The 27,485-nt window shown below is 45.2% G+C and overlaps 1 protein-coding gene across 1 annotated transcript in view; it reads right to left on the reverse strand.

Moving 5' to 3' along the window:
* Positions 1 to 798: 798 nt before the first annotated feature.
* LOC123157740 (uncharacterized protein DKFZp434B061) overlaps positions 799 to 27,485 on the reverse strand; it is a 73,705-nt gene continuing 47,018 nt past the window's right edge. The window contains exons 2-5 of the mRNA XM_044575964.1: positions 2,342 to 2,666; positions 2,215 to 2,258; positions 1,566 to 2,006; positions 799 to 1,429 (exon numbers count right to left, since the gene is read on the reverse strand). Coding sequence (XP_044431899.1) covers positions 1,349 to 1,429; positions 1,566 to 2,006; positions 2,215 to 2,258; positions 2,342 to 2,666 — 891 coding nt within the window. The 3' untranslated portion in view covers positions 799 to 1,348. The remainder of the gene's footprint in view (positions 1,430 to 1,565; positions 2,007 to 2,214; positions 2,259 to 2,341; positions 2,667 to 27,485) is intronic.

Genomic DNA, 27,485 nt, shown 5'->3' on the forward strand with positions numbered 1-27,485 from the left:
TACGAATGAGGCGCAACTTTAATATGTTGAAATATTTTTGAGATTCCTTATGGTTTTAAGTTAATTTTGAAAAATCGTGCGGCGGATGACGAGTGGCAGCGGCCGTTTTTTGTGAAATTTTTGCAAACCGCTAGTCGGAATGATTCAAACGATACGTCGTTGAAAAGATATCAACGAGACACAACTCTTTTATGTAGAACACTCTCTCTAATTCTTTACGGTTTAAGAGGAATTTCGAATTTACCGAAATGCGGACACTCTGTGTTTCGCGACACCCAAATCGACGTGGGTACTTCATCTGACTGAAAACCGCACTGCAACGGACGAAAGACCGCACTGCATCAAACGGGTAAGGGAACTGCATGGTTTCTTTTATTCAAACGTATTTTTTCAAGGACGAGAAATAGAGTGCACTTCACATCCGGTGTAAATGAAGACAACACTATCAAAAAGTGAACCGCATTACTTTTTTTTCCGCTTTCGTAATTTTTTTTTTTGCACTTACGAGATGAACAACATCATATGGCCGACCGCACTTCTTCGGAATGAAAACCGCACTGCATCGGACAGGCAAGCGAGCTGCATAATTTCTTTTGTCGGGCGTAGATTTTCTCAAACAAGTTTTTGTTGTCTTTTTTCAACGTTTCTATGAACAAGAGTTGACCGCACAGATGGGGCAAGTGAATCGCGACATATATTTAAGCGAACCACATTACTTTTTTTATTGTTTTGCTAAAAAAAAATCGCATTTCAATGTTGTGCGCAAGTGAAGAACATGACTCTCAAAAGTGAACCACATCGAGGACCAAACGCACTGCAGTTGTTGCATTGATATAGTGAACCACTTAGGAGTTTTATAGCTAACCAGGCGAGAGAACAAAGTGAGCTTCACATCTATCTGATTGTTTGACACAGACACACACATACAAAATTTGTACTCTCGACCAGTCGAACCACAAAAAATTCTATGGGCTACACGAACTTCAGTTTTTCACAATGAAGTGCAGATCTCAGCAACAACAAAATTGAGTAACTGGGCATGCAACCGAACTGCATCACTTCATCTTCCCTACAAAGAGAAAAGTAAAATGAACCCCGAGAGCAAAACAACAACAGACTGCAATTTTCACTCGATTTCTCTTCAGAGAAAACACACAATGAACTTCATCCACGTATTTCTGTTTTTCAACAATTGCAGCCCACGCAGAGTCGTGGATCTGACAAAATAATGAATAGCTTGGACTACACTGCAAATCTGAAAACTAAAATAAACTGAACCCCGTGCTGCCCCTAGCCAAACTACAGCATGGGACACCCTGTTTTTCTAGCGGACTTGCTGATGATAGTACTACCAGCGAGCCATGGTGGTGCAACCTGTGCATGGACCACATGGAGAGGAGCAACAAACTGCATGCGGCACGAGGCCAAGCTGCACAGAAAAGGAGGTGGAGGTCAGCAGGATGTGCAACTCGTTAGGGAGGAGCAGGGCTCCAGATCCGAGAGCAAGGGAAGTGGTGGCCCGGTCAAGGCGGGGATTGGGAGGGGAGGGGTGGGAGGCAGGGTACCAATGCAGTTCCACCGCGGGCCGGAGTCAGAGTACTGCGCGAGCACCGTCGAGTACAGCCGCTTGAGGAGCCGTGGCCAGGCGGGGCTCGCTGGGTAGGGCGTTGTGGACGGCAGCAGCTGCCCGTGCTGGTAGCCCGTCGTGGTGGCGCGGGGATGGCGGGAGGGAGGAGCAGAGAGGAGTTGCAGAAGTGGAGGGGTGGATCCGGCTGCGAGAGTCGCGCGGGGATGGCGGAAGGAGCAGAGCAGAGTCGCGCGGCAGGGGAGGGGAGGGTCCGGCTCCAGGGGTCGCGGGGGAGCTGCTTGCCGGTGCGAGCCGAGGCCGCTGGCGATGCAGGGCACGGGCGGTGCGAGCCCAGGCCGCTGGCGATGCAGGGCACGGGCGGCGCAATCCCAGGCCACCGTTGAAATCTCAGAAATACACAGTTGAATTGCTCACCGCACTGCATCAGCAAAATCTAAACAATTATTTTCTGAACTAAAGACTAACGCTCCACTACCTGAAGGAACAACACGAGCTGCCTCGACGCCACAACCGTGCTGCACGCGTGCGCATGCCGGACTGCCCCACCATGAATCCATTGAGAGAGGGGGGAGTTTAGATCCCGCGGACGGAGCCGGTGCTCACAGGGAGGCACTCCCCATGCTCACCTGCAGAGAAGCTCGAGAGAGGAAGGTAGGTGGCCTCCCGGTGCCTGCACATGGTGGTGGTGGGTGAGATGGAGAAGGGGGCATGGGGTGGGAGGGGAGGAGGGGTGGCCATGCCTTTTAGGCTTACCGGATCTTGGCGGCGGTGAGCGAACGGGGGAGCGAGGGGAGGTACGCGCGACACATCGGGGCACCTCAAACCACTGCTCGATCTGGTTGGAGAAGAAGTGTTGGATCCCCAAGCGATTAACCTCGCAGGCGACCTCGATCCAGATGAATGGTGGAGGTGTATCGATGGCGACCTGGATCCAGGCATGTTGTGGAGGTAGCGTTATCGTCGGAGTAGGTCCAGCGAGGTGAACGGGACGCGTTTTGGGAGGAGGTTCATGGGTGAAAAGCTCAGATCCGTCCCTGCCTGGCCCCCCGTGGCAGCCATCATCCAATGGCGGCGCGGGCTATGAGGAGGTTGCGGCGCGGGTTCTGGAGTGGCGGCTCGGCCCCTGAGGTGACGGCGGCAGGGCGGGCCCTAAGGCCGTCCAAATCATGCGGCCGTGCGCGGGGAGGCGTGGGAGGTGAGATTCGTTGCCGGCAGGCGCGGCGGTGGCTCACCGGGGCAGGGGTAGGTGGGTGTCCTGTGGGTGCGGGGAAGATGGTGGAGGGGGTCGGGGTGTGGTGCAGGGAAGAAGGTGGAGGAGGATTTGGGGTATGGCGTGGGGGAAGAAGGTCGGGTGGGTCGGGGGCAATGTTAGCAGAATGTTATCATAGACTCACCCTCTATATATATATATATATATATATATATATATATATATATATATATATATATATATATATATATATATATATATATATATATATATATATATATAGCAAATATGCCCGTGCATTGCACCGGGAGAAAAACAATCAGATTATATAGATATAATAGAGATAAAAAGATCTAAATCAAATGCCAGGATGAGACAAGGATTTTCAATATGTCATTTCACAAACTATGTCCAAGTGCGTTATGATGAAAATGTGATGGTCTCATCACGACTTAATTTCCTAAGGTGCCACAACAAAATAATTTTTCGGTTGAGCAAACTACATTGTTGGACCCCCTGCCTTAGTTAGACTAATGCATGATGTGTCTCACATTGACCTAGCGTAGCGATGTTTTCCAGAACCAGTAGAACTTTGGTACGAGAATAGTTGTGTACGGAGGCAAAACGGACATTTTGTCATTTTCATATAGTTTACAAAAAGTAACCCATAGCAAGATGTGTCAACTTTTTTGGGCTCGGGACATTGTTTTAAAATTCCCAAATATGTGTTGAAAACACGATTATATTTTTATAAATCATGAACATTTTTTATTTCATTGTTTTTAAAATCATGATTTTTTTATAATATGCAAACAATTTTTTTAATCATGAACATTTTATGATCCCCTAATGAAACCTCTACAAAACCCCTAATAAAACCTTTGCCTAAGCGATGGTTTGTTTTGTTCGTTACTTAAGAATCAGTTTTAATTTTTGTGAACATTTTCTAAAATTTCATGGACATTATTTTCAAATTCCCAAATATGTTTTGAATAAACGATCATATTTTTATAAATCATGAATTTTTATTTTATTTTTTTTAAATCACGATTTTTTTAAATATGCGAACAGTTTTGTTTTTAAATCACGAATTTTTTATGATTTCTCAAATGTTTTTTGAATTCACAAACATTTTATGATGTATCTATATATTTTCTCAGTACTCGCAACTTTTTTGATTTTTTTTCTGGAAATCCCAGAGTAATTTAAAGAAAGAAAAAAAATGAGAAAGGAAAAAAGCAAAAGAAAAACAGGGGCGTCACTACGGGCCGGCCCATTACGGCCTGCTATATATATTGCAGAAAAGGGGAGGGAGAAAAAGGGTATGCACGACCAGGGATCGAACCCTGGTCTCCCGTGCATTTTTAAGATAGTCAATTGGGACAACTTCAGAGGCAATTTATATGACGGACGACAGAAACCCAATTCTCTTTATTATTAGATAAAGATAAAGATATATATATATGAGATCAGAAAAAAATAGATCAACTTGTACACATTCATAATGGGGGCATTCTTGATAAGTCCCTTATTAAAGGACTAAGAAAATCTATTGTACTATACATACATATACTAACTAATTCCAAATACATAACAAACTTTTGCAAATACATTAAAATATGCAACTTTTGCAAATACTAATTGCTATACATTGGATCAAATGTCAAAATTCTAGTTACATTGGATTTCAAAATTCAAACTTGCTCTCAAATGTACATCTATGTCATTCTTGTATCTATGTAAAAATTCAAACTTTGACACATCATCAAATGTTGCATATTTGATCATATTTCACTCTAGATCAAACTTTGACATATGATCAAATGTCGCATATGTCAAAATTCAAACTTTGTCATTTTATTAGGAAATTTTGAGCGAAATATCCTCTTTTCAGTTATAATGTCCCATTCCTAGGTTATAACTACCCTAATAATATTCCTTTCTCAAAAAACTCCGAAACTTTTCCCACTTATAGTCCTTCTAACAAATATATATATATATATATATATATATATATATATATATATATATATATATATATATATATATATATATATATATATGTATATGGTCAACTTTTTCCTATGCAACTTTTTCCTATAAGTATAAAAACTAAAAACAGAAAATCTATGTAAATTTCACCATTCATCTACACATATACATTGTATAAAATAATTATCTGAAACATTTAACATTCCTAACATACATATACATTATTATACATCTAACATCAAAAATTCCTATACTCAAGTAACATATATAGTACATAACATTATTCATATACATACATATACATCTAACGTTCATCTACGTATACATTTAATTCCTACTCATCTATATAACACAAATAAAAGATAAACAACAATGAAAAAAAAGATGGCCGCCGTCGGAGCTCACTCAGGGGGGCGGGTCGTCGGGGTGGGGGTCGGGCGGCGTGGAGGAGCGACGCGGGCTCGTCGGGGCAGGGGATCAGAGGAGTGAGGCGTCGGCGCACAGGCTCGTCGGGGTGGGGTCGGAGGGGAGCAAGGCGCCAACGCGCGGGCTCGATCGGAGAGGACGATGACACGGGCGTGTGGGAGGCGCTGACGAGGCACGCGTGGAGAGCGGCGCGGGCGGGCTCGAGCGCTGCGCGTGGATGCCGCCGGCGGCGGCGACGGTGCAGCCGGGCAGCCTGACGGTGTCGTCGAGGTAGTCGGCGGGGCGAAAGAGGATGAATGGAGTGAAAAAAATCATAAGTGTTGTATATATAGGTGAATTTTGGCCAGACCAAGCGGTGGGAAGCGACCACCTTTAGTCGCGGTTGGTGGCTCCAACTAGGACTAAAGGGGGGGGGGGGCTTTAGTCACGGTTGGAGACACCAACCACGACTAAACGTGGTGCGCTGCCACAGCTGCGATGCACGAAGTTTAGTCCCTCCTCGCCCAGCGAAGGGCAGTCGCACTGGTTTATAAACCCAACCACGGCTGCTCCTTCGAGCTCCTCTCTAAAGCAGGCCTTTTGGGCCTACCTCACCTGCGCTGCCCTATGGGCCTACTAGGCCTTGCGGGCTAGCATCCTGGCCCAACTACAGGTTGGGTTTCTAGTCGTATGCAGGCCGTTGTGGCCCAGTAGGCGGGCTTTTTTAATTTATTTATTTTTCTTTTTTCGTTTTCTACTTTATTTATTTTCTTTTGTTTTTGAGTTGTTTTTTTCCTTTATTTAGAGTTTCTTTGTGAATCTTTTTGCTTTAGGTAAAAAAGTTATTAACTTTCTGTTAGTGCCAGTAGTTCTCAAATTTGGATAGTTTAAATTTGAATTATTTGAATTTTGTGTGAATCACTAGTTTGTGAGTAACTTTACCTTAAAATAGATTTTTCAGTGATTCTTTTTTCTTCTGTTTAATATTAGTGTGTTTTATCATTATATTCAATTTTTTAATACTTAGGTTATTTAAAAAAATGAAATAGCTTTGTAACAGATGAGTTTTCTTCTGAAACCCTAATACTTCGAAAGAGATTGTCCATTTTGTACACGAAGTGCATCCAGTTTTTGCTGTAACCCTCTCAACTTTTTAGCACATGCTATGTGGGCGAAATGATGATACCATGCCAACGTTCAACCTTTTCAGAGTTCATTTGTAGTGTTTTTCAATTTCAGGGTCATTTAGCTCAAACAATCAGTAAATGCATGGAAAATAGCAAATGAAGTCAGAAAGGGTTGAAAATTGATGACATGGCTTCAAATGGTGCATACTAAATGCACAAAAAGTCTAGAGTTGAAATAAGTTCTAAAAAATGAAATGCCTTTGTAACAGATGAGTTATCGTCTGAAACCTTGATACTTCGAAAGAGATTGTCCATTTTGTACACGAAGTGCATCCAGTTTTTGCCGTAACCACCTCAACTTTTTAGCTCATGTTATGTGGTGAAATGAAGATACCATGCCAACTTTCAACCTTTTCATAGTTTATTTTGTAGTGCTTTTTAATTTCAGGGTCATTTTGCTCAAACAAATTAGTAAATGCATGAAAAATAGCAAATGAAGTCAGAAAGGGTTGAAAATTGATGATGTGGCTTTGAATGGTGCATACTAAACGCACAAAATGTCTGTAGTTGAAATAAGTTTAAAAAAAATGAAATGCCTTTGTAACAGATGAGTTTTCGTCTGAAACACTGATACTTCAAAAGAGATTGCTCATTTCATACACGAAGTGCATCCTGTTTTTACTGTAACCCTCTCAACTTTTTAGCACATGCTATGTGGGTGAAATGATGATACCATGCCAACTTTCAACCTTTTCATAGTTCATTTGTAGTGATTTTGAATTTCAGGGTCATTTAGCTCAAAAAATCAGTAAATGCATGAAAAATAGCAAATAAAGTTACATAGGGTTGAAAATTGATGATGTGGCTTCGAATGATGCGTAATGAATGCACAAACGTATGTAGTTGAAATAAGTTTTAAAAAATGAAATGCCTTTCTAATAGATGAGTTTTTGTCCGAAACTCCGATACTTCGAAAGAGATTGTCCATTTTGTACACGAAGTTGATGTCTACTACACAACCTTCTTCTTATAGATGTTGTTGGGCCTGCAAGTGCACATGTTTGTAGGACAGTAGCAAATTTCCCTCAAGTGGATGACCTAAGTTTTATCAATCCGTGGGAGGCGTAGGATGAAGATGGTCTCTCTCAAGCAACCCTGCAACCAAATAACAAAGAGTCTCTTGTGTCCCCAACACACCCAACACAATGGTAAATTGTATAGGTGCACTAGTTCGGCGAAGAGATGGTGATACAAGTGCAATATGGATGGTAGATATAAGTTTTTGTAATATGAAATTATAAAGACAGCAAGGTAACTAATGATAAAAGTGAGCGTAAACGGTATTGCAATGGTAGGAAACAAGGCCTAAGGTTCATACTTTCACTAGTGCAAGTTCTCTCAACAATAATAACATAGTTGGATCGTATAACTATCCCTCAACATGCAACAAAGAGTCACTCCAAAGCCACTAATAGAGGAGAACAAACGAAGAGATTATGGTAGGGTATGAAACCACCTCAAAGTTATCCTTTCTGTTCTATCTATTCAAGAGTCCGTAGTAAAATAAAATGAAGCTGTTCTTTCCGTTCAATCTATCATAGAGTTCATACTAGAATAACACCTTAAGACACAAATCAACCAAAACCCTAATGTCACCTAGATACTCCATTATCACCTCAAATATCTGTGGGCATGGTTATACGATATGCATCACACAATCTCAGATTCATCTATTCAACCAACACAAAGTACTTCAAAGAGTGTCCCAAAGTTTCTACCGGAGAGTCAAGACGAAAATGTGTGCCAACCCTTATGCATAGGTTCATGGGCGGAACCCGCAAGTTGATCACCAAAATATACATCAAGTGGATCACGTGATATCCCATTGTCACCACAGATAAACACGGCAAGACATACATCAAGTGTTCTCAAATCATTAAAGACTCAATCCGATAAGATAACTTCAAGAGGAAAACTCAATTCATCACAAGAGAGTAGAGGGGGAGAAACATCATAAGATCCAACTATAATAGCAAAGCTCGCGATACATAAAGATCGTGCCATAGAGAGAACACGAGAGAGAGAGAGAGAGAGAGAGAGAGAGAGAGAGAGAGAGAGAGAGATCAAACACATAGCTACTGGTACATACCCTCAGCCCCGAGGGTGAACAACTCCCTCCTCGTCATGGAGAGTGCCGGATGATGAAGATGGCCACCGGTGATAGGTTCCCCCTTCGCTAGGGTGCCGGAACGGGCTCCTGAGAGGTTTTTGGTGGCTACAGAGGCTTGCGGCGGCGGAACTCCCGATCTATGTTCGTATTCAATGGTTTTAGGGTATATGGGAATATATAGATGAAAGAAGTCGGTCGGGGGAGCCTCGAGGGGCCCACGAGACAGGGGGCGCGCCCAGGGGGGTGGGCACGCCCTCCTATCTCCTGGCCTCCTCGAAGGTTCCCTGGCTTGTACTCCAAGTCTCCCGGGTCATGTTCGTTCCAAAAATAACGCTCCCGAAGGTTTCATTCCGTTTGAACTCCGTTTGATATTCCTTTTCTTCGAAATATTGAAACAGGCAATAAAACAGCAATATGGGTTGGGCCTCCGGTTAATAGGTTAGTCCCAAAAGTAATATAAAAGTGTCTAATAAAGCCCGTAATCATTCAATACAGATAATAAAATAGCATGAATGCTTCATAAATTATAGATACGTTGGAGACGTATCAGCATCCCAAGCTTAATTCCTGCTCGTCCTCGAGTAGGTAAATGACAAAAGAAAGAATTTATGAAGTGCGAATGCTAGAAGGTGCACAAGTTTGATCAATGATAATTTCAATCACCTTTTCTAGCATGATTATATGCCATAACAGTAGTTCATCTCATAAAACTTCTCAAGATCAAGTAGCAAGCTATTCACATGTTAAAGCATAGACCATAAACTTTCTCGAAAACTAGCAAACTTCATTCTTAGTCATCAAATAATTACAATTCATCTTATTTTCAGGAAGGGTCTATGTCAGAGCTTTGATTTAGCAAACTCCACATACTAAACTATCATATAGTCTTCTACAATTGCTAACACTCACGCAATACTTAAGGTTATGGAGTTTTAATCAGACACCAAGAAAGATTGGGGCTTATAGTGTTGCCTCCCGACGTATTCACCTTTGGGTGATGTCAACAATAATAGTTCATGCTAACTTACATCTAATTGGATATATATATCAGGATCTTTCCAACACGAGGTGCTTGCCAAAGGATAAAATGAAAAAGGGAAAGGTGAAGATCACCTTGGCTCTTGCATAAAGTAAAAGATAGGCCCTTCGCAGAGGGAAGCAGAGGTTGTCAAGCGCTTTTATGGTTGGATGCACAAAATCTTAATGCAAAAGAACGTCACTTTATATTGCCACTTCTATATGGACCTTTATTATGCAGTCCGTCGCTTTTATTGCTTCCATAACAAGATAGTATAAAGCTTATTTTCTTCACACTAATAAATCATACATATTTAGAGAGCAATTTTTATTGCTTGCACGGATGACAACTTACTTGAAGGATCTTACTCAATCCATAGGTAGGTATAGTGGACTCTCATGACAAAACTGGGTTTAAGGATATTTGGAAGCACAAGTAGTATCTCTACTTGGTGCAAGGAATTTGGCTAGCATGAGGGGGAAAGGCAAGCTCAACATGTTTGAATGATCCATGACAATATACTTTAACTGAGATGTGAGAAAACATAACCCATTACGTTGTCTTCCTTGTCCAACATCAACTCTTTAGCATGTCATACTTAATGAGTGCTCACAATTATAAAAGATGTCTAGTATAGTATATTTATATGTGAAATCTCTCTTCCTTAAATATTCTTTCATGAATTGTTCAAATGACCAATACAATGCTTGCTAACCTTCAATAAATTTACAACCTCTACTTCTTAGATGTGAAGTCATTACTCCCCATGGGATAAGCAAATGAAACATATATAATTTCAGATTTATGACATTCAACTCATTCAACCATTTACTCATAGGATATAAGTGAAGCACACGAGTAAATGACAAACTACTCCAAAAAGATATAAGTGAAGATCAATGAGTAGCTAAATAATTATGTAACTATGTGAAGCCTCTCTCTCATTTATGAATTTAATATCTTGATATTGTATTCAAACAGCAAGCAAAACAAAATAAAATGACATTGCAAGGATAGCACAACTCATGTGAAGAACCAAAAACTTAGGCTCAACCGATACTAACCGATAATTGTTGAAGAAGAAAGGTGGGATGCCTACCGAGGCATCCCCAAGCTTAGATGCTTGAGACTTCTTGAAATATTATCTTGGGGTGCCTTGGGCATCCCCAAGCTTGAACTTTTGTGTATCCTTAATTCCACTCATATCATGGTTTCTCTTTTTATCAAAAGCTTCATCCACACCAAACTCAACAAGAACTCGTGAGATAGGTTAGTATAAACCAATGCAAAACCTTATCATTTTCTACTGTAACAAATCACTAAAATTATTATTCCACATTGCATACTAAATGTATCCGCATTTTTAATACTTTTATCCTCAAATAGGATCACTAAACAAGCAAACATATGCAAACATAACAGCAATCTGCCAAACAGTATAGTCTGTAAAAAATGCAAGATTCATCATACTTCCCTAACTCAAACAATTATGAGAAAAATACTACGCTGTAGAATATTTATCAGATCTCATTATGCAAAAATTTTCAACATTATATCATGCTCTGACTTTTCTAGGGAATCTTTGCAACAGCAACATGTATACTAGCAGAATAAGCATGGCAAAGGCTATCCTTGACATTTTTATTGAAACTAAAGATGCAAAAAATTATTCTAAATAACATAAAGCTAATACTAACAAAATAAAATGATGCTCCAAGCAAAACACATATCATGTGGTGAATAAAAATATAGCTCCAAGTAAAGTTACCGATGAACGAAGACGAAAGAGGGGATGCCTTCCGGGGCATCCCCAAGCTTAGGCTCTTGGCTGTCCTTGGATATTACCTTGGGGTGCCTTGGGCATCCCCAAGCTTAGGCTCTTGCCACTCCTTATTCCATAGTCCATCGAATCTTTACCCAAAACATGAAAACTCCACAACAGAAAACTCAACAGAAAACTCGTAAGCTCCGTTAGTATAAGAAAATAAAACTACCACTTAGGTACTAAAGTGAACTCATTCTAAATTCATATTGGTGTAATATCTACTGTATTCCAACTTCTCTATGGTTCATACCCTCCGATACTACTCATAGATTCATCAAAATAAGCAAACAACACATAGAAAACAGAATCTGTCAAAAACAGAACAGTCTGTAGTAATCTGTATCAAATGTATACTTCTGGAACTCCAAAAATCCTACGACATTAGGAAGTCCTAAGAAATTTGTGTACGAATTCATAGCAGAAAGAATCAGATCAGAAGCACGTTTTTGTTAATTTTCAAAACTAATTTACTGGGTGCAAAAGTTTCTGATTCTCAGCAGGATCATAACAACTATCACCGTAAGCTATCCTAAAGGTCTTACTTGGCACTTTATTGAAACAAAAGTTATAAAACATGATTATTACAGTAGCATAATCATGTGGACACACAAAAACAGTAAGGGTAAATATTGGGTTGTCTCCCAACAAGCGCTTTTCTTTAATGCCTTTCTAGCTAGGCATGATGATGACAATGATTGCTCACATAAAAGATAAGAATTGAAACATAAAGGGAGCATCATGAAGAATATGACTAGCACATTTAAGTCTAACCCACTTCCTATGCATAGGGGTTTTGTGAGCGAACAACTTATGGGAACAATAATCAACTAGCATAGGAAGGTAAAACAAGCATAGCTTCAAGATTTTCAACACATAGAGAGGAAACTTGATATTATTGCAATTACTACAAGCATATATTCCTCCCTCATAATAATTTTTAGTAGCATCATGAATGAATTCAACAATATAACCAGCACCTAAAGCATTCTTTTCATGATCTAGAAGCATAGAAAATTTACTACTCTCCACATAAGCAAATTTCCTCTCTTGAATAGTAGTGGGAGCAAACTCAACAAAATAATTATCATGTGAGGCATAATCCAATTGAAAACTAAAAACATGATGACAAGCTTCATGGTTATCATTATTCCTAATAGCATACAAGTCATCACAATAATCATCATAGATAGCAACTTTGTTCTCATAATCAATTGGAACCTCTTCCAAAATAGTGGAATCATCACTAAATAAAGTCATGACCTCTCCAAATCCACTTTCATAAATATAATTGAGGGAGTCCTGGATTAGGGGTGTCTGGATAGCCGAACTATCACCTTTGGCCAGACTCCTGGACTATGAAGATACAAGATTGAAGACTTCGTCCCGTGTCCGGATGGGACTTTCCTTGGCGTGGAAGGCAAGCTTGGCGATACGGATATGTAGATCTCCTACCATTGTAACCGACTCTGTGTAACCCTAACCCTCTTTGGTGCCTATATAAACCGGAGGGTTTTAGTCCGTAGGATGAACAACAATCATATCATAGGCTAGCTTCTAGGGTTTAACCTCTCTGATCTCGTGGTAGATCTACTCTTGTACTACCCATATCATCAATATTAATCAAGCATGAGTAGGGTTTTACCTCCATCGAGAGGGCCCGAACTGTTGGGGAACGTTGCAGAAAATTAAAATTTTTCCTATGGTTTCACCAAGATCCATCTATGAGTTCATCTAAGCAACGAGTCAAGGGAGTGAGTTTGCATCTACATACCACTTGTAGATCGCGTACGGAAGCGTTAGATGGAGCGGTGATGATGGAGTCGTACTCGCCGTGATTCAGATCACCGGAGATCCTAGCGCCGAACGGACGGCACCTCCGCGTTCAACACACGTACGGTGCGTGTGACGTCTCCTCCTTCTTGATCCAGCAAGGGGGGAGGAGAGGCTGATGATGTGGCTCCAGCAGCAGCACAACGGCGTGGTGGTGGTGGAACAGCAGCACTCTGGCAGGGCTTCGCCAAGCACGTGACGGAGGAGGAAGAGGTGTAGCAGGGGGAGGGGGCGCCAGGACTTCAGGTGCGGCTGCCCCTCTTCCCCCTCCCTTTATATAGGCCCCCAGGGGGGGGGGGCGCCGGCCCTGGTAGATTCAATCTCCCAAGGGGGCGGCGGCCAAGGGGGGAGGAGTGCCCCCCAAGGCATGTGGTGCGCCCCCCCACCCTAGGGTTTCAACCCTAGGCGCAGGGGGTGGGCCTAGGGGGGCGCACCAGCCCACTATGGGCTGGCTCCCCTCCCACTTCAACCCATGGGGCCCTCCGGGATGGGTGTCCCCACCCGATGGACCCCCGGGACCCTTCCGGTGGTCCCGGTACAATACCGGGTGACCCCGAAACTTTCCCGATGGCCGAAATACCACTTCCTATATATAATTCTTTACCTCCGGACCATTCCGAAACTCCTCGTGACGTTCGGGATCTCATCCGGGACTCCGAACAACATTCGGTATACTGCATACTCATATTCATACAACCCTAGCGTCACCGAACCTTAAGTGTGTAGACCCTACGGGTTCGGGAGACACGTAGACATGACCGAGACGGCTCTCGGGCAATAACCAACAGCGGGATCTGGATACCCATGTTGGCTCCCACATGCTCCTCGATGATCTCATCGGATGAACCGCGATGTCGAGAATTCGAACAACCCCGTATACAATTCCCTTTGTCATTCGGTACGTTACATGCCCGAGACTCGATCATCGGTATCCCAATACCTCGTTCAGTCTCGTTACCGGCAAGTCACTTTACTCGTACCGTAATGCATGATCCCGTGACCAAACACTTGGTCACTTTGAGCTCATTGTGATGATGCATTACCGAGTGGGCCCAGAGATACCTCTCCATCATACGGAGTGACAAATCCCAGTCTCGATCCGTGTCAACCCAACAGACACTTTCGGAGATACCTGTAGTGCACCTTTATAGTCACCCAGTTACGTTGTGACGTTTGGTACACCCAAAGCACTCTTACGGTATCTGGGAGTTACACGATCTCATGGTCTAAGGAAGAGATACTTGACATTGGAAAAGCTCTAGCAAAACGAACTACACGATCTTGTGCTATGCTTAGGATTGGGTCTCGTCCATCACATCATTCTCCTAATGATGTGATCCCGTTGTCAATGACATCTAATGTCCATAGTCAGGAAACCATGACTATCTGTCGACCAACGAGCTAGTCAACTAGAGGCTCACTAGGGACATGTTATGGTCTATGTATTCACACGTGTATTACGATTTCCGGATAATACAGTTATAGCATGAATAAAAGACAATTATCATGAACAAGGAAATATAATAATAATCCTTTTATTATTGCCTCTAGGACATATTTCCAATAGTCTCCCACTTGCACTAGAGTCAGTAATCTAGTTACATTGTGATGAATCGAACACCCATAGAGTACCGGTGTTGATCATGTTTTGCTCGCGAGAGAGGTTTAGTCAACGGATCTGCGACATTCAGATCCATATGTACTTTGCAAATATCTATGTCTCCATCTTGAACATTTTCGCGGATGGAGTTGAAACGACGCTTGATGTGCCTGGTCTTCTTGTGAAACCTGGGCTCCTTCGCAAGGGCAATAGCTCCAGTGTTGTCACAGAAGAGTTTGATCAGCCCTGACGCATTGGGTATGACTCCTAGGTCGGTGATGAACTCCTTCACCCAAATAGCTTCATGCGCTGCCTCCGAGGCTGCCATGTACTTCGCTTCACATGTAGATCCTGCCACGACGCTCTGCTTGCAGCTGCACCAGCTTACTGCTCCACCATTCAACATATACACATATTCGGTTTGTGACTTAGAGTCATCCAGATCTGTAACGAAGCTAGCGTCGACGTAACCCTTTACGACGAGCTCTTCGTCACCTCCATAAACGAGAAACATGTCCTTTGTCCTTTTCAGGTACTTCAGGATATTCTTGACCGCTGTCCAGTGTTCCTTGCCGGGATTACTTTGGTACCTCCCTACCAAACTTACGGCAAGGTTTACATCAGGTCTGGTACACAGCATGACATACATAATAGATCCTATGGCTGAGGCATAGGGGATGACGCTCATCTCTTCTTTATCTTTTGCCGTGGTCGGGCATTGAGCCGAGCTCAATCTCACACCTTGCAATACAGGCAAGAACCCTTTCTTGGACTGATCCATTTTGAACTTCTTCAAAATCTTATCAAGGTATGTGCTCTGTGAAAGACCTATGAGGCGTCTTGATCTATCCCTATAGATCTTGATGCCTAATATGTAAGCAGCTTCTCCAAGGTCCTTCATTGAAAAACACTTATTCAAGTAGGCCTTAATGCTGTCCAAGAATTCTATATCATTTCCCATCAAAAGTATGTCATCTACATATAATATGAGAAATGCTACAGAGCTCCGACTCACTTTCTTGTAAACGCAGGCTTCTCCATAAGTCTGCATAAACCCAAACGCTTTGATCATCTCATCAAAGCGAATGTTCCAACTCTGAGATGCTTGCACCAGCCCATAAATGGATCGCTGGAGCTTGCATACTTTGTTAGCGTTCTAAGGATTGACAAAACCTTCCGGCTGCATCATATACAGCTCTTCCTTAAGATAACCGTTGAGGAATGCCGTTTTGACGTCCATCTGCCATATCTCATAATCATAGTATGCGGCAATTGCTAACATGATTCGGACGGACTTAAGCTTCGCTACGGGAGAGAAAGTCTCATCGTAGTCAATCCCTTGAACTTGCCGATAACCCTTAGCGATAAGTCGAGCTTTATAGATGGTGACATTACCATCCGCGCCAGTCTTCTTCTTAAAGATCCATTTGTTTTCTATCGCTCGCCGATCATCGGGAAAGTCAGTCAAAGTCCATACTTTGCTTTCATACATGGATTCTATCTCGAATTTCATGGCTTCTAGCCATTTGTTGCAATCTGAGCCTGCCATTGCTTCTTCATAGTTCGAAGGTTCACCGTTGTCTAACAACATGATTTCCAGGACAGGGTTGCCGTACCATTCTGGTGCGGAACATGTCCTTGTGGACCTACGAAGTTCAGTAGCAACTTGATCTGAAGTACCTTGATCATCATCATTAATTTCCTCTTCAGTTGGTGTAGGCATCACAGGAACATTTTCCTGAGCTGTACTGCTATCCTATTCAAGAGGTAGTACTTCATCGAGTTCTACTTTCCTCCCACTTAGTTCTTTCGAGAGAAACTCTTTTTCCAGAAAGGATCCGTTCTTGGCAACAAAGATCTTGCCCTCGGATCTTAAGTAGAAGGTATACCCAATGGTTTCTTTAGGGTATCCTATGAAGACGCATTTTTCCAACTTGGGTTCGAGCTTTTCAGGTTGAAGTTTCTTGACATAAGCATCGCATCCCCAAACTTTTAGAAACGACAGCTTAGGTTTCTTCCCAAACCATAATTCATATGGTGTCGTCTCAACAGATTTAGACGGTGCCCTATTTAAAGTGAATGTAGCTGTCTCTAGAGCGTATCCCCAAAATGATAGCGGTAAATCGGTAAGAGACATCATAGACCGCACCATATCCAATAGAGTGCGATTACGACGTTCGGACACACCGTTACGCTGAGGTGTTCCAGGCGGCGTGAGTTGTGAAACGATTCCACATTTTCTTAAGTGTGTACCAAATTCGTGACTTAAATATTCTCCTCCATGATCCGATCGTAAGAATTTTATCTTTCGGTCACGTTGATTCTCTACCTCATTCTGAAATTCCTTGAACTTTTCAAAGGTCTCAGACTTGTGTTTCATCAAGTAGACATACCCATATCTACTCAAGTCATCAGTGAGAGTGAGAACATAATGATATCCTCCGCGAGCCTCAACGCTCATTGGACCGCACACATCGGTATGTATGATTTCCAACAAGTTGGTTGCTCGCTCCATTGTTCCGGAGAACGGAGTCTTGGTCATCTTGCCCATGAGGCATGGTTCGCATGTGTCAAATGATTCATAATCGAGAGACTCCAAAAGTCCATCAGCATGGAGCTTCTTCATGCGCTTGACACCAATGTGACCAAGGCGGCAGTGCCACAAGTATGTGGGACTATCGTTATCAACTTTACATCTTTTGGTATTCACGCTATGAATATGTGTAACATTACGCTCGAGATTCATTAAGAATAAACCATTGACCATAGGGGCATGACCATAAAACATATCTCTCATATAAATAGGACAACCATTATTCTCGGATTTAAATGAGTAGCCATCTCGTATCAAACGAGATCCAGATACAATGTTCATGCTCAAACTTGGCACCAAATAACAATTATTAAGGTTTATAACTAATCCCGTAGGTAAATGTAGAGGTAGCGTGCCGACGGCGATCACATCGACCTTGGAACCATTCCCGACGCGCATTGTCACCTCGTCCTTCGCCAGTCTCCGCTTATTCCGCAGCTCCTGCTGTGAGTTACAAATATGAGCAACGGCACCGGTATCAAATACCCAGGAGTTACTACGAGTACTGGTAAGGTACACATCAATTACATGTATATCAAATATACCTTTAGTGTTGCCGACCTTCTTATCCGCTAAGTATTTGGGGCAGTTCCGCTTCCAGTGACCCTTCCCTTTGCAATAAAAGCACTCAGTCTCAGGCTTGGGTCCATTCTTTGACTTCTTCCCGGCAACTGGCTTACCGGGCGCGGCAACATCTTTGCCGTCCTTCTTGAAGTTCTTCTTACCCTTGCCCTTCTTGAACTTAGTGGTCTTATTGACCATCAACACTTGATGTTCTTTCTTGATTTCAACCTCTGCCGACTTCAACATTGAAAATACTTCAGGAATGGTCTTCACCATCCCCTGCATATTATAGTTCATCACAAAGCTCTTGTAGCTTGGTGGGAGCGACTGAAGGATTCTGTCAATGACCGCCTCATCCGGGAGGTTAATGTCCAGCTGGGACAGGCGGCTGTGCAATCCAGACATTTTGAGTATATGCTCACTGACAGAACTGTTTTCCTCCATCTTACAACTATAGAACTTGTCGGAGACTTCATATCTCTCGACCCGGGCATGAGCTTGGAAAACTAGTTTCAGCTCCTCGAACATCTCATATGCTCCGTGTTGCTCAAAACGCTTTTGGAGCCCCGGTTCTAAGCTGTAAAGCATGCCGCACTGAACAAGGGAGTAATCATCAGCACGTGTCTGCCAAACGTTCAAATCGTCTTGCAGTGCTGGGAGAGCAGGTGGGTCACCTAACGGTGCTTCAAGGACATATGCTTTCTTGGCAGCTATGAGGATGATCCTAAGGTTCTGGACCCAGTCCGTATAGTTGCTGCCATCATCTTTCAGCTTGGTTTTCTCTAGGAACGCGTTGAAGTTCATGTTGACATGAGCGTTGGCCATTTGATCTACAAGACATGTTTTGCAAAGATTTTAGACTAAGTTCATGATAATTAAGTTCATCTAATCAAATTATTTTAATGAATTTCCACTCAGATTTGACATCCCCTTGGTCATCTAAGTGTTACATGATCCGAGTCGACTAGGCCGTGTCCGATCATCACGTGAGACGGACTAGTCATCGTCGGTGAACATTCTCATGTTGATCGTATCTTCCATACGACTCGTGTTCGAACTTTCGGTCTCCGTGTTCCGAGGCCATGTCTGTACATGCTAGGCTCGTCAAGTTAACCCTAAGTGTTTTGCATGTGTAAAACTGTCTTACACCCGTTGTATGTGAACGTAAGGATCTATCACACCCGATCATCACGTGGTGCTTCGAAACGACGAACTTTAGCAACGGTGCACAGTTAGGGGAGAACACTTCTTGAAATTGTTGTAAGGGATCATCTTATTTACTACCGTCGTTCTAAGTAAACAAGATGCATAAAACATAATAAACATCACATGCAATTATATAAACTAGTGACATGATATGGCCAATATCATATAGCTCCTTTGATCTTCATCTTCGGGGCTCCATGATCATCTTGTCACCGGCATGACACCATGATCTCCATCATCGTGTCTTCATGAAGTTGTCACGCCAACAACTACTTCTACTTCTATGACTAACGTGTTTAGTAATAAAGTAAAGTAGTTTACATGGCGTTCTTCAATGACACACAGGTCATACAAAAAATAAAGACAACTCCTATGGCTCCTGCCGGTTGTCATACTCATCGACATGCAAGTCGTGATTCCTATTACAAGAACATGATCTCATACATCACAATATATCATTCATCATTCATCACAACTTCTGGCCATATCACATCACATGACAATTGTTGCAAAAACAAGTTAGACGTCCTCTAATTGTTGTTGCATCTTTTACGTGGCTGCAATTGGGTTCTAGCAAGAACGTTTTCTTACCTACGAATAACCACAACGTGATTTTGTCAACTTCTATTTACCCTTCATAAGGACCCTTTTCATCGAATCTGCTCCAACTAAAGTGGGAGAGACAAACACCCGCCAGCCACCTTATGCAACTAGTGCATGTTAGTCGGTGGAAACGGTCTCACGTAAGCGTACGTGTAAGGTTGGTCCGGGCCCCTTCATCCCACAATACCGCTGAAGCAAGATAAGACTAGTAGCGGCAAGCAAGTTGACAAGATCTACGCCCACAACAAAATTGTGTTCTACTCGTGCAATAGAGAACTACGCATAGACCTAGCTCATGATGCCATTGTTGGGGAACGTTGCAGAAAATTAAAATTTTTCCTACGGTTTCACCAAGATCCATCTATGAGTTCATCTAAGCAACGAGTCAAGGGAGTGAGTTTGCATCTACATACCACTTGTAGATCGTGTACGAAAGCGTTAGATGGAGCGGTGATGATGGAGTCGTACTCGCCGTGATTCAGATCACCGGAGATCCTAGCGCCGAACGGACGGCACCTCCGCGTTCAACACACGTACGGTGCGTGTGACGTCTCCTCCTTCTTGATCCAGCAATGGGGGAGGAGAGGTTGATGATGATGGCTCTAGTAGCAGCACAACGGCGTGGTGGTGGTGGAACAGCAGCACTCCGGCAGGGCTTTGCCAAGCACGTGACGGAGGAGGAAGAGGTGTAGCAGGGGGAGGGGGCGCCAGGACTTCAGGTGTGGCTGCCCCTCTCCCCCTCCCTTTATATAGGCCCCCAGGGGGGGCGCCGGCCCTGGGAGATTTAATCTCCCAAGGGGGCGGCGGCCAAGGGGGGAGGAGTGCCCCCCAAGGCATGTGGTGCGCCCCCCACCCTAGGGTTTCAACCCTAGGCGCAGGGGGTGGGCCTAGGGGGGCGCACCAGCCAACTATGGGCTGGCTCCCCTCCCACTTCAGCCCATGGGGCCCTCCGGGATGGGTGGCCCCACCCGGTGGACCCCCGGGACCCTTCCGGTGGTCCCGGTACAATACCGGGTGACCCCGAAACTTTCCTGATGGCCGAAATACCACTTCCTATATATAATTCTTTACCTCCGGACCATTCCAAAACTCCTCGTGACGTCCGGGATCTCATCCGGGACTCCGAACAACATTCGGTATACTGCATACTCATATTCATACAACCCTAGCGTCACCGAACCTTAAGTGTGTAGACCCTACGGGTTCGGGAGACACGTAGACATGACCGAGACGGCTCTCGGGCAATAACCAACAGCGGGATCTGGATACCCATGTTGGCTCCCACATGCTCCTCGATGATCTCATCGGATGAACCGTGATGTCGAGGATTCAAACAACCCCGTATATAATTCCCTTTGTCATTCGGTACGTTACATGCCCGAGACGCGATCATCGGTATCCCAATACCTTGTTCAGTCTCGTTACCGGCAAGTCACTTTACTCGTACCGTAATGCATGATCCCGTGACCAAACACTTGGTCACTTTGAGCTCATTGTGATGATGCATTACCGAGTGGGCCCAGAGATACCTCTCCGTCATACGGAGTGACAAATCCCAGTCTCGATCCGTGTCAACCCAACAGACACTTTTGGAGATACCTGTAGTGCACCTTTATAGTCACCCAGTTACGTTGTGACGTTTGGTACACCCAAAGCACTCTTACGGTATCCGGGAGTTACACGATCTCATGGTCTAAGGAAGAGATACTTGACATTGGAAAAGCTCTAGCAAAACGAACTACACGATCTTGTGCTATGCTTAGGATTGGGTCTCGTCCATCACATCATTCTCCTAATGATGTGATCCCATTGTCAATGACATCTAATGTCCATAGTCAGGAAACCATGACTATCTATCGACCAACGAGCTAGTCAACTAGAGGCTCACTAGGGACATGTTATGGTCTATGTATTCACACGTGTATTACGATTTCTGGATAATACAGTTATAGCATGAATAAAAGACAATTATCATGAACAAGGAAATATAATAATAATCCTTTTATTATTGCCTCTAGGGCATATTTCCAACACGAACCTGGGTAAAACCATCATGTCCCTTGTCTCCTGTTACCATCCGCCTAGACGCACAGTTCGGGACCCCCTACCCGAGATCCGCCGGTTTTGACACCGACATTGGTGCTTTCATTGAGAGTTCCTCTGTGTCGTCATCTTTAGGCCCGATGGCTCCTCCGATCATCAACAATGATGCGGTCCAGGGTGAGACTTTTCTCCCCGGACAGATCTTCGTATTCGGTGGCTTTGCACTGCGGGCCAATTCGCTTGTCCATCTGGAGCAGATTGAAAGCTACGCCCCTGGCCATCAGGTCAGATTTGGAAGTTTGAACTACATGGCTGACATCCGTGGAGACTTGATCTTCGACGGGTTCGAGCCCCAGCCAAGCGCGCCGCACTGTCATGATGGGCATGATCTAGCTCTGCCGCCGGACAATGCCCTGGAGGCCGCACAAGTGTCCGCTCCGACCTTTAGCTCGGAGCCGACTGCGCCGATTGAGGACGGGTGGCTGGACACCGCCTCGGGGGCTGCTATCTCTACGGCGATTGCGCCGAACACCAACCCTGTCCTTTGCGAAGCTTGTGACTCCGAGGTGCCGAACTCCTCTCCGGACTCCGAACCTTCCGCGCCCCTGCCGATCGAATCCGATTGGGTGCCGATCATGGAGTTCACCGCCGCGGACATCTTTCAGCACTCGCCCTTTGGCGACATCCTGAATTCACCAAAGTCTCTCTCTTTATCAGGAGAGCCCTGGCCGGACTATGGTCAGGAAGGCTGGGATGCGGACGACGAAGAAATTCAAAGCCCACCCACCACCCACTTCGTAGCCACTGTCGATGATTTAACCGACATGCTCGACTTCGACTCCGAAGACATCGACGGTATAGACGGCGATGTAGGAGACGACCAAGAACCAGCGCCTACAGGGCACTGGAAGGCCGCCTTGTCATACTACATCTACATGGTGGACATCCCAAAAGATGGGAACGGCGATGGAACAACAGAGGATGACCCCTCCAAGAAACAACATAAGCGCCGGCGTCAACGGCGCCGCTCTAAATCCCGCCACAGCAAGAATGGTGATTCCGGCATGGGAGACAATAACACCCCAGAAAGTGCCGAAGACAACCCCCTCCAGCAGGGTTCAGCACAAGAGGATGGAGAAGCCAACCCTAGTGAGAGAGCGGCAGACAGAGAGGTAGAGGATGATAATTACATGCCTCCCTCCGAAGACGAGGCAAGCTTTGACGATGACGAATTTGTCGTGCCTGAGGATCCCGTCGAACAGGAGCGTTTCAAACGCAGGCTTATGGCCACGGCAAGCAGCCTCAAGAAAAAGCAGCAACAACTTAGAGCTGATCAAGATTTACTAGCTGACAGATGGACTGAAGTCCTTGCGGCCGAAGAGTACGAACTCGAACGCCCCTCCAAGAGCTACCCAAAACGCAGGCTGCTACCCCGATTAGAGGAGGAAGCACTCAAACCTACATCACCAGCGCAAGATGCGGCCGACCGGCCACCTCGTGGCCGTGATAGAGAGGCCTCCCGGCCCTCCACTCAAGCCGCACCCCGGCGCCGCTTAGAAAATATCAAGGCACGGGGAAGTGCGCCAGACCCGCGAGATATATTGGAGGACAAGGCAAGGCAGACAAGATCGATCTACGGATCATGTGAGCGCCTCACTACACATGATGATAACCGTCACGCCGGATATGGCAATTCCGACCGGGCCGAACACAATAGACAAAGCTTATTTGAGCTACGTCATGATATAGCCCAATACAGAGGCGCCGCACACCCACTATGCTTCACAGACGAAGTGATGGATCATCAAATCCCTGAGGGTTTCAAACCCGTAAACATTGAATCTTACGATGGCACAACAGATCCTGCGGTCTGGATCGAGGACTATCTCCTTCATATCCACATGGCCCGCGGTGATGATCTACACGCCATCAAATACCTCCCACTCAAGCTTAAAGGACCAGCTCGGCATTGGCTTAACAGCTTGCCAGTGGAGTCAATTGGTTGTTGGGAATACCTGGAAGCCGCATTCCTCGACAATTTCTAGGGCACCTATGTGTGACCACCAGACGCTGATGACCTAAGCCACATAATTCAGCAGCCAGAGGAATCGGCCAGACAATTCTGGACACGGTTCCTAACCAAGAAAAATCAAACCGTCGACTGTCCGGATGCAGAGGCCCTTGCAGCCTTCAAACATAACATCCGCGACGAGTGGCTTGCCCGGCACCTAGGACAGAAAAAATCCGAAATCCATGGCAGCCCTCACAACACTCATGACCCGCTTTCGCGCGGGAGAAGACAGCTGGCTAGCTTGTAGTAACAACATGACCAAGAGCCCTGGTAATTCGGATACCAAGGACAGCAATGGCAGGTCGCGTCGCAACAAGCACAAGCACCGCATTAATGGCGATAATGCTGAGGATACAACAGTCAATGCCGGATTCAGAGGCTCTAAACCCGGTCATCAGAAAAAGCCATTCAAAAGAAATACTCCGGGCCCGTCCAATTTGGACCGAATACTCGATCGCTCGTGCCAGATACAAGGCACCCCCGAAAAACCAGCCAACCACACCAACAGGGATTGTTGGGTGTTCAAGCAGGCAGACAAGTTACATGCCGAAAACAATGACAAGGGGCTGCATAGCGACGACAAGGAGGAGCCCCGGCCTCCGAACAATAGAGGACAGAAGAGCTTCCCCCTACAGGTGCGGACGGTGAACATGATATACGCAACCCACATACCCAAAAGGGAGCGGAAGCATGCACTAAGGGACGTATATGCGATGGAGCCAGTCGCCCCAAAGTTTAACCCATGGTCCTCTTGCCCGATCACTTTTGATCGAAGGGACCACCCCACTAGCATCCGTCATGGCGGATTCGCTGCATTGGTTCTAGACCCAATCATTGACGGATTTCACCTCACTAGAGTCCTGATGGACGGCGGCAGCAGCCCGAACCTGCTTTATCGGGATACAGTGCGCAAAATGGGCATAGACCCATCAAGGATTAAACCCACAAAGACGACCTTTAAAGGCGTCATACCAGGTGTAGAGGCCAACTGTACAGGCTCAATTATACTTGAAGTGGTCTTCGGATCTCCGGATAACTTCCGAAGCAAGGATTCAATCTTCGACATAGTCCCGTTCCACAGCGGCTATCACACACTGCTCAGACGAACCACATTTTGCAAAGTTCAATGCGGTGCTGCACTACGCATATCTCAAACTCAAGATGCCAGGCCCTCGAGGAGCCATTACAGTTTACAGAAACACCGAACGCTCTCTCCGAACGGAGGAGCATACGGCGGCTCTCGCGACGGAAATACAAAGCAGCCTCTCAAGACAGTTCTCGAGTCTGGCTATTAAACGTCCGGACACCGTCAAGCACGCCCGAAGTAACCTACAACAAGACCGCCGACATGTCCTGAGCACCCGTAGCAATGTGGCCCCAACCCCAGCCCTCGCGAAATTGCGAAACCAGTACTACGCGTACATAATTACGCTCTGGAAATACCATGGGCATAGGGGGAGGGGCATGACCACGGCAGGCCCAGAATGCGGCTCAACCGCACCAGGGGCTCCCGATTGTGTAATTCTTTTTTCTTACTTTCAGGACTCCTTTATCAAGAAGCCCTGTCCGGCAGTAGAATCGCCGAACACACAATGCAACAGCCAGGGAAGCAGAAAGCTACGCCGAGTGTCCAGGTGGTCTCTATAACGAGAAGTATACCTGTTTTACATATCATCCCGTAGCTTGCTTCTAGAGGGGGACATGTCAAATAGTCCCGTCCCTTGCTTATCACACTATTTGTATCGTTCTGCTTTTGCCGCAACTTTTTTGAATAAACAATGCATAGCTTTTGTCTATTATTGCATTCCTTTTTTTGTCTATATATGTTCACTTATGACATGTTGCATCCGTACGCTTTGGTACGGCCAAATACACCAGGGGCTTAAGTACCCCAAAATATGGTGTGATAAGTCCGAACACTTTCACAAGTGCGGCACCCCGAACTTATAGCACTATATACATCGGCTCCGAATCATGTCTTGGGTCAATAGTTGGGTTTGCCCGGCTCCCATGTTTTGGTACCTTACATTCCGTTATATCGGCTAAGGTAGCGCTGGGAGAACCACTGCGATTGTCCCCCGGTTGAGCTGGCTTGAGCACCTCAATGGAGAAAGCTAAAACTGACTGTCATGATAGGGCGAGAGCCGGTCGCTGTTCGAGAGGTTTTCGAGTCCCTAAAAACTTATGCCGCTTAGAGCGAGGAGCCGGCTTTGTCCGGCCCAGGCATGGATAGCGCCCCGAATTCGGTCTTCCGAATACTAGGGGCTTCGCCGAAATTTAAAATTATAGAATTCTATGGCTAAGTGAGAGTGTTCAAGCATTATAGTCCGGTTGCCTTGTTCGTTGCGTTGAGCGCCTCCCTCCAAGGACCCAAGAATGGGAAAAGAGCGCTCAAGTTTATCCCGAACACCCCAGCACTCGTGGCGCGGGGGCAGAAGCCAACGACTCGCCATCTCTCAAATTTAATAAATGGCCACACAGAAGGTAATATTTTGAATTCACAAGTGTTGCTTAGCGCATATGAACAAGTTTTCAAGCGTACATGATAACAAATGCGAGTTTACTCAAAAATTACATCTTTGGAGCATTCACCCGCTATAAGGCGGGCACCCTTCAGGACGCCCACATAATTCATCTCGGGCGTGCGATACTCCCTGCCCGGCGGTGGAGTGTCCATCACAAGCTTCTCAGTGTCCATCTTGCCCCAGTGCACTTTAGCACGGGCAAGGGCCCTACGGGCATCTTCGATACATACGGAGCGCTTGACGACTTCAATCCATGGACAGGCATCCACCAGCCGCCTCACCAGCCCAAAGTAGCTCCTAGGCATGGCTTCCTTAGGCCACAGCCGAACTATGAGGCCCTTCATGGCCTGTTCGTCCACCTTATGGAGCTCGACCAGCTGCTTCAGCTGGTCGCTCAAGGGCACCAGGTGTCCGGCCTCAGCATACTGAGACCAGAACACCTTCTCCGTCGAGCTCCCCTCCTCGGCCCGGTAGAATGCGGCAGTGTCGGACACACTGTGGGGCAGATCTGCGAATGCTCCTGGAGAGCTCCGTATTCGGGTAAGTAATAAGTAATTCACTTTCACTTGCTTACTTTGCATGAAGAATGCCTTACCCGCCGCTATATTCTTCATTGCCTCAATTTCCTGGAGGGCTTTCTGGGCTTCGGCCTTAGCAGCTTTGGCGCTCTCAAGAGCCGAGGCAAGCTCGGACTCTCGAGTCTTTGAGTCATGCTCCAAACTCTCGTGTTTTTCCATGAGAGCCTGGAGCTCTTACCGCACCTCCGCCACCCGCGCCTCCTTCTTCTCTCGCTCGGTGCGCTCCGTGGCCGCATTGCTTTCGGCCTTGGACACCGCTTCCTTCAGGGTCGCCACCTCGTTCGTGGCCCCTGTAATTCTCACGTTATTCTTGATATTTTTTGCAACCACATCTTTTATATACTTCCATAAGGTATTACTTACCTTCCTTGTCCTCGAGCCGCTTTTTGGCAAGGCCGAGCTCGTTCTCGGACCGCTCGAGGCTCTACTTCAATGCATCGACCTCCGCAGTTAGTGCGGCAGAGATCAGCAGCGCAGCCTACATTCCCCATATTGACATACCTATGTTAGACTCCTTCGTACATCTTTTTAGATCCT

The sequence above is a fragment of the Triticum aestivum genome, chromosome 7B (assembly GCF_018294505.1).
Source record: "Triticum aestivum cultivar Chinese Spring chromosome 7B, IWGSC CS RefSeq v2.1, whole genome shotgun sequence".
In the NCBI taxonomy this organism is placed as follows: Eukaryota; Viridiplantae; Streptophyta; class Magnoliopsida; order Poales; family Poaceae; genus Triticum; species Triticum aestivum.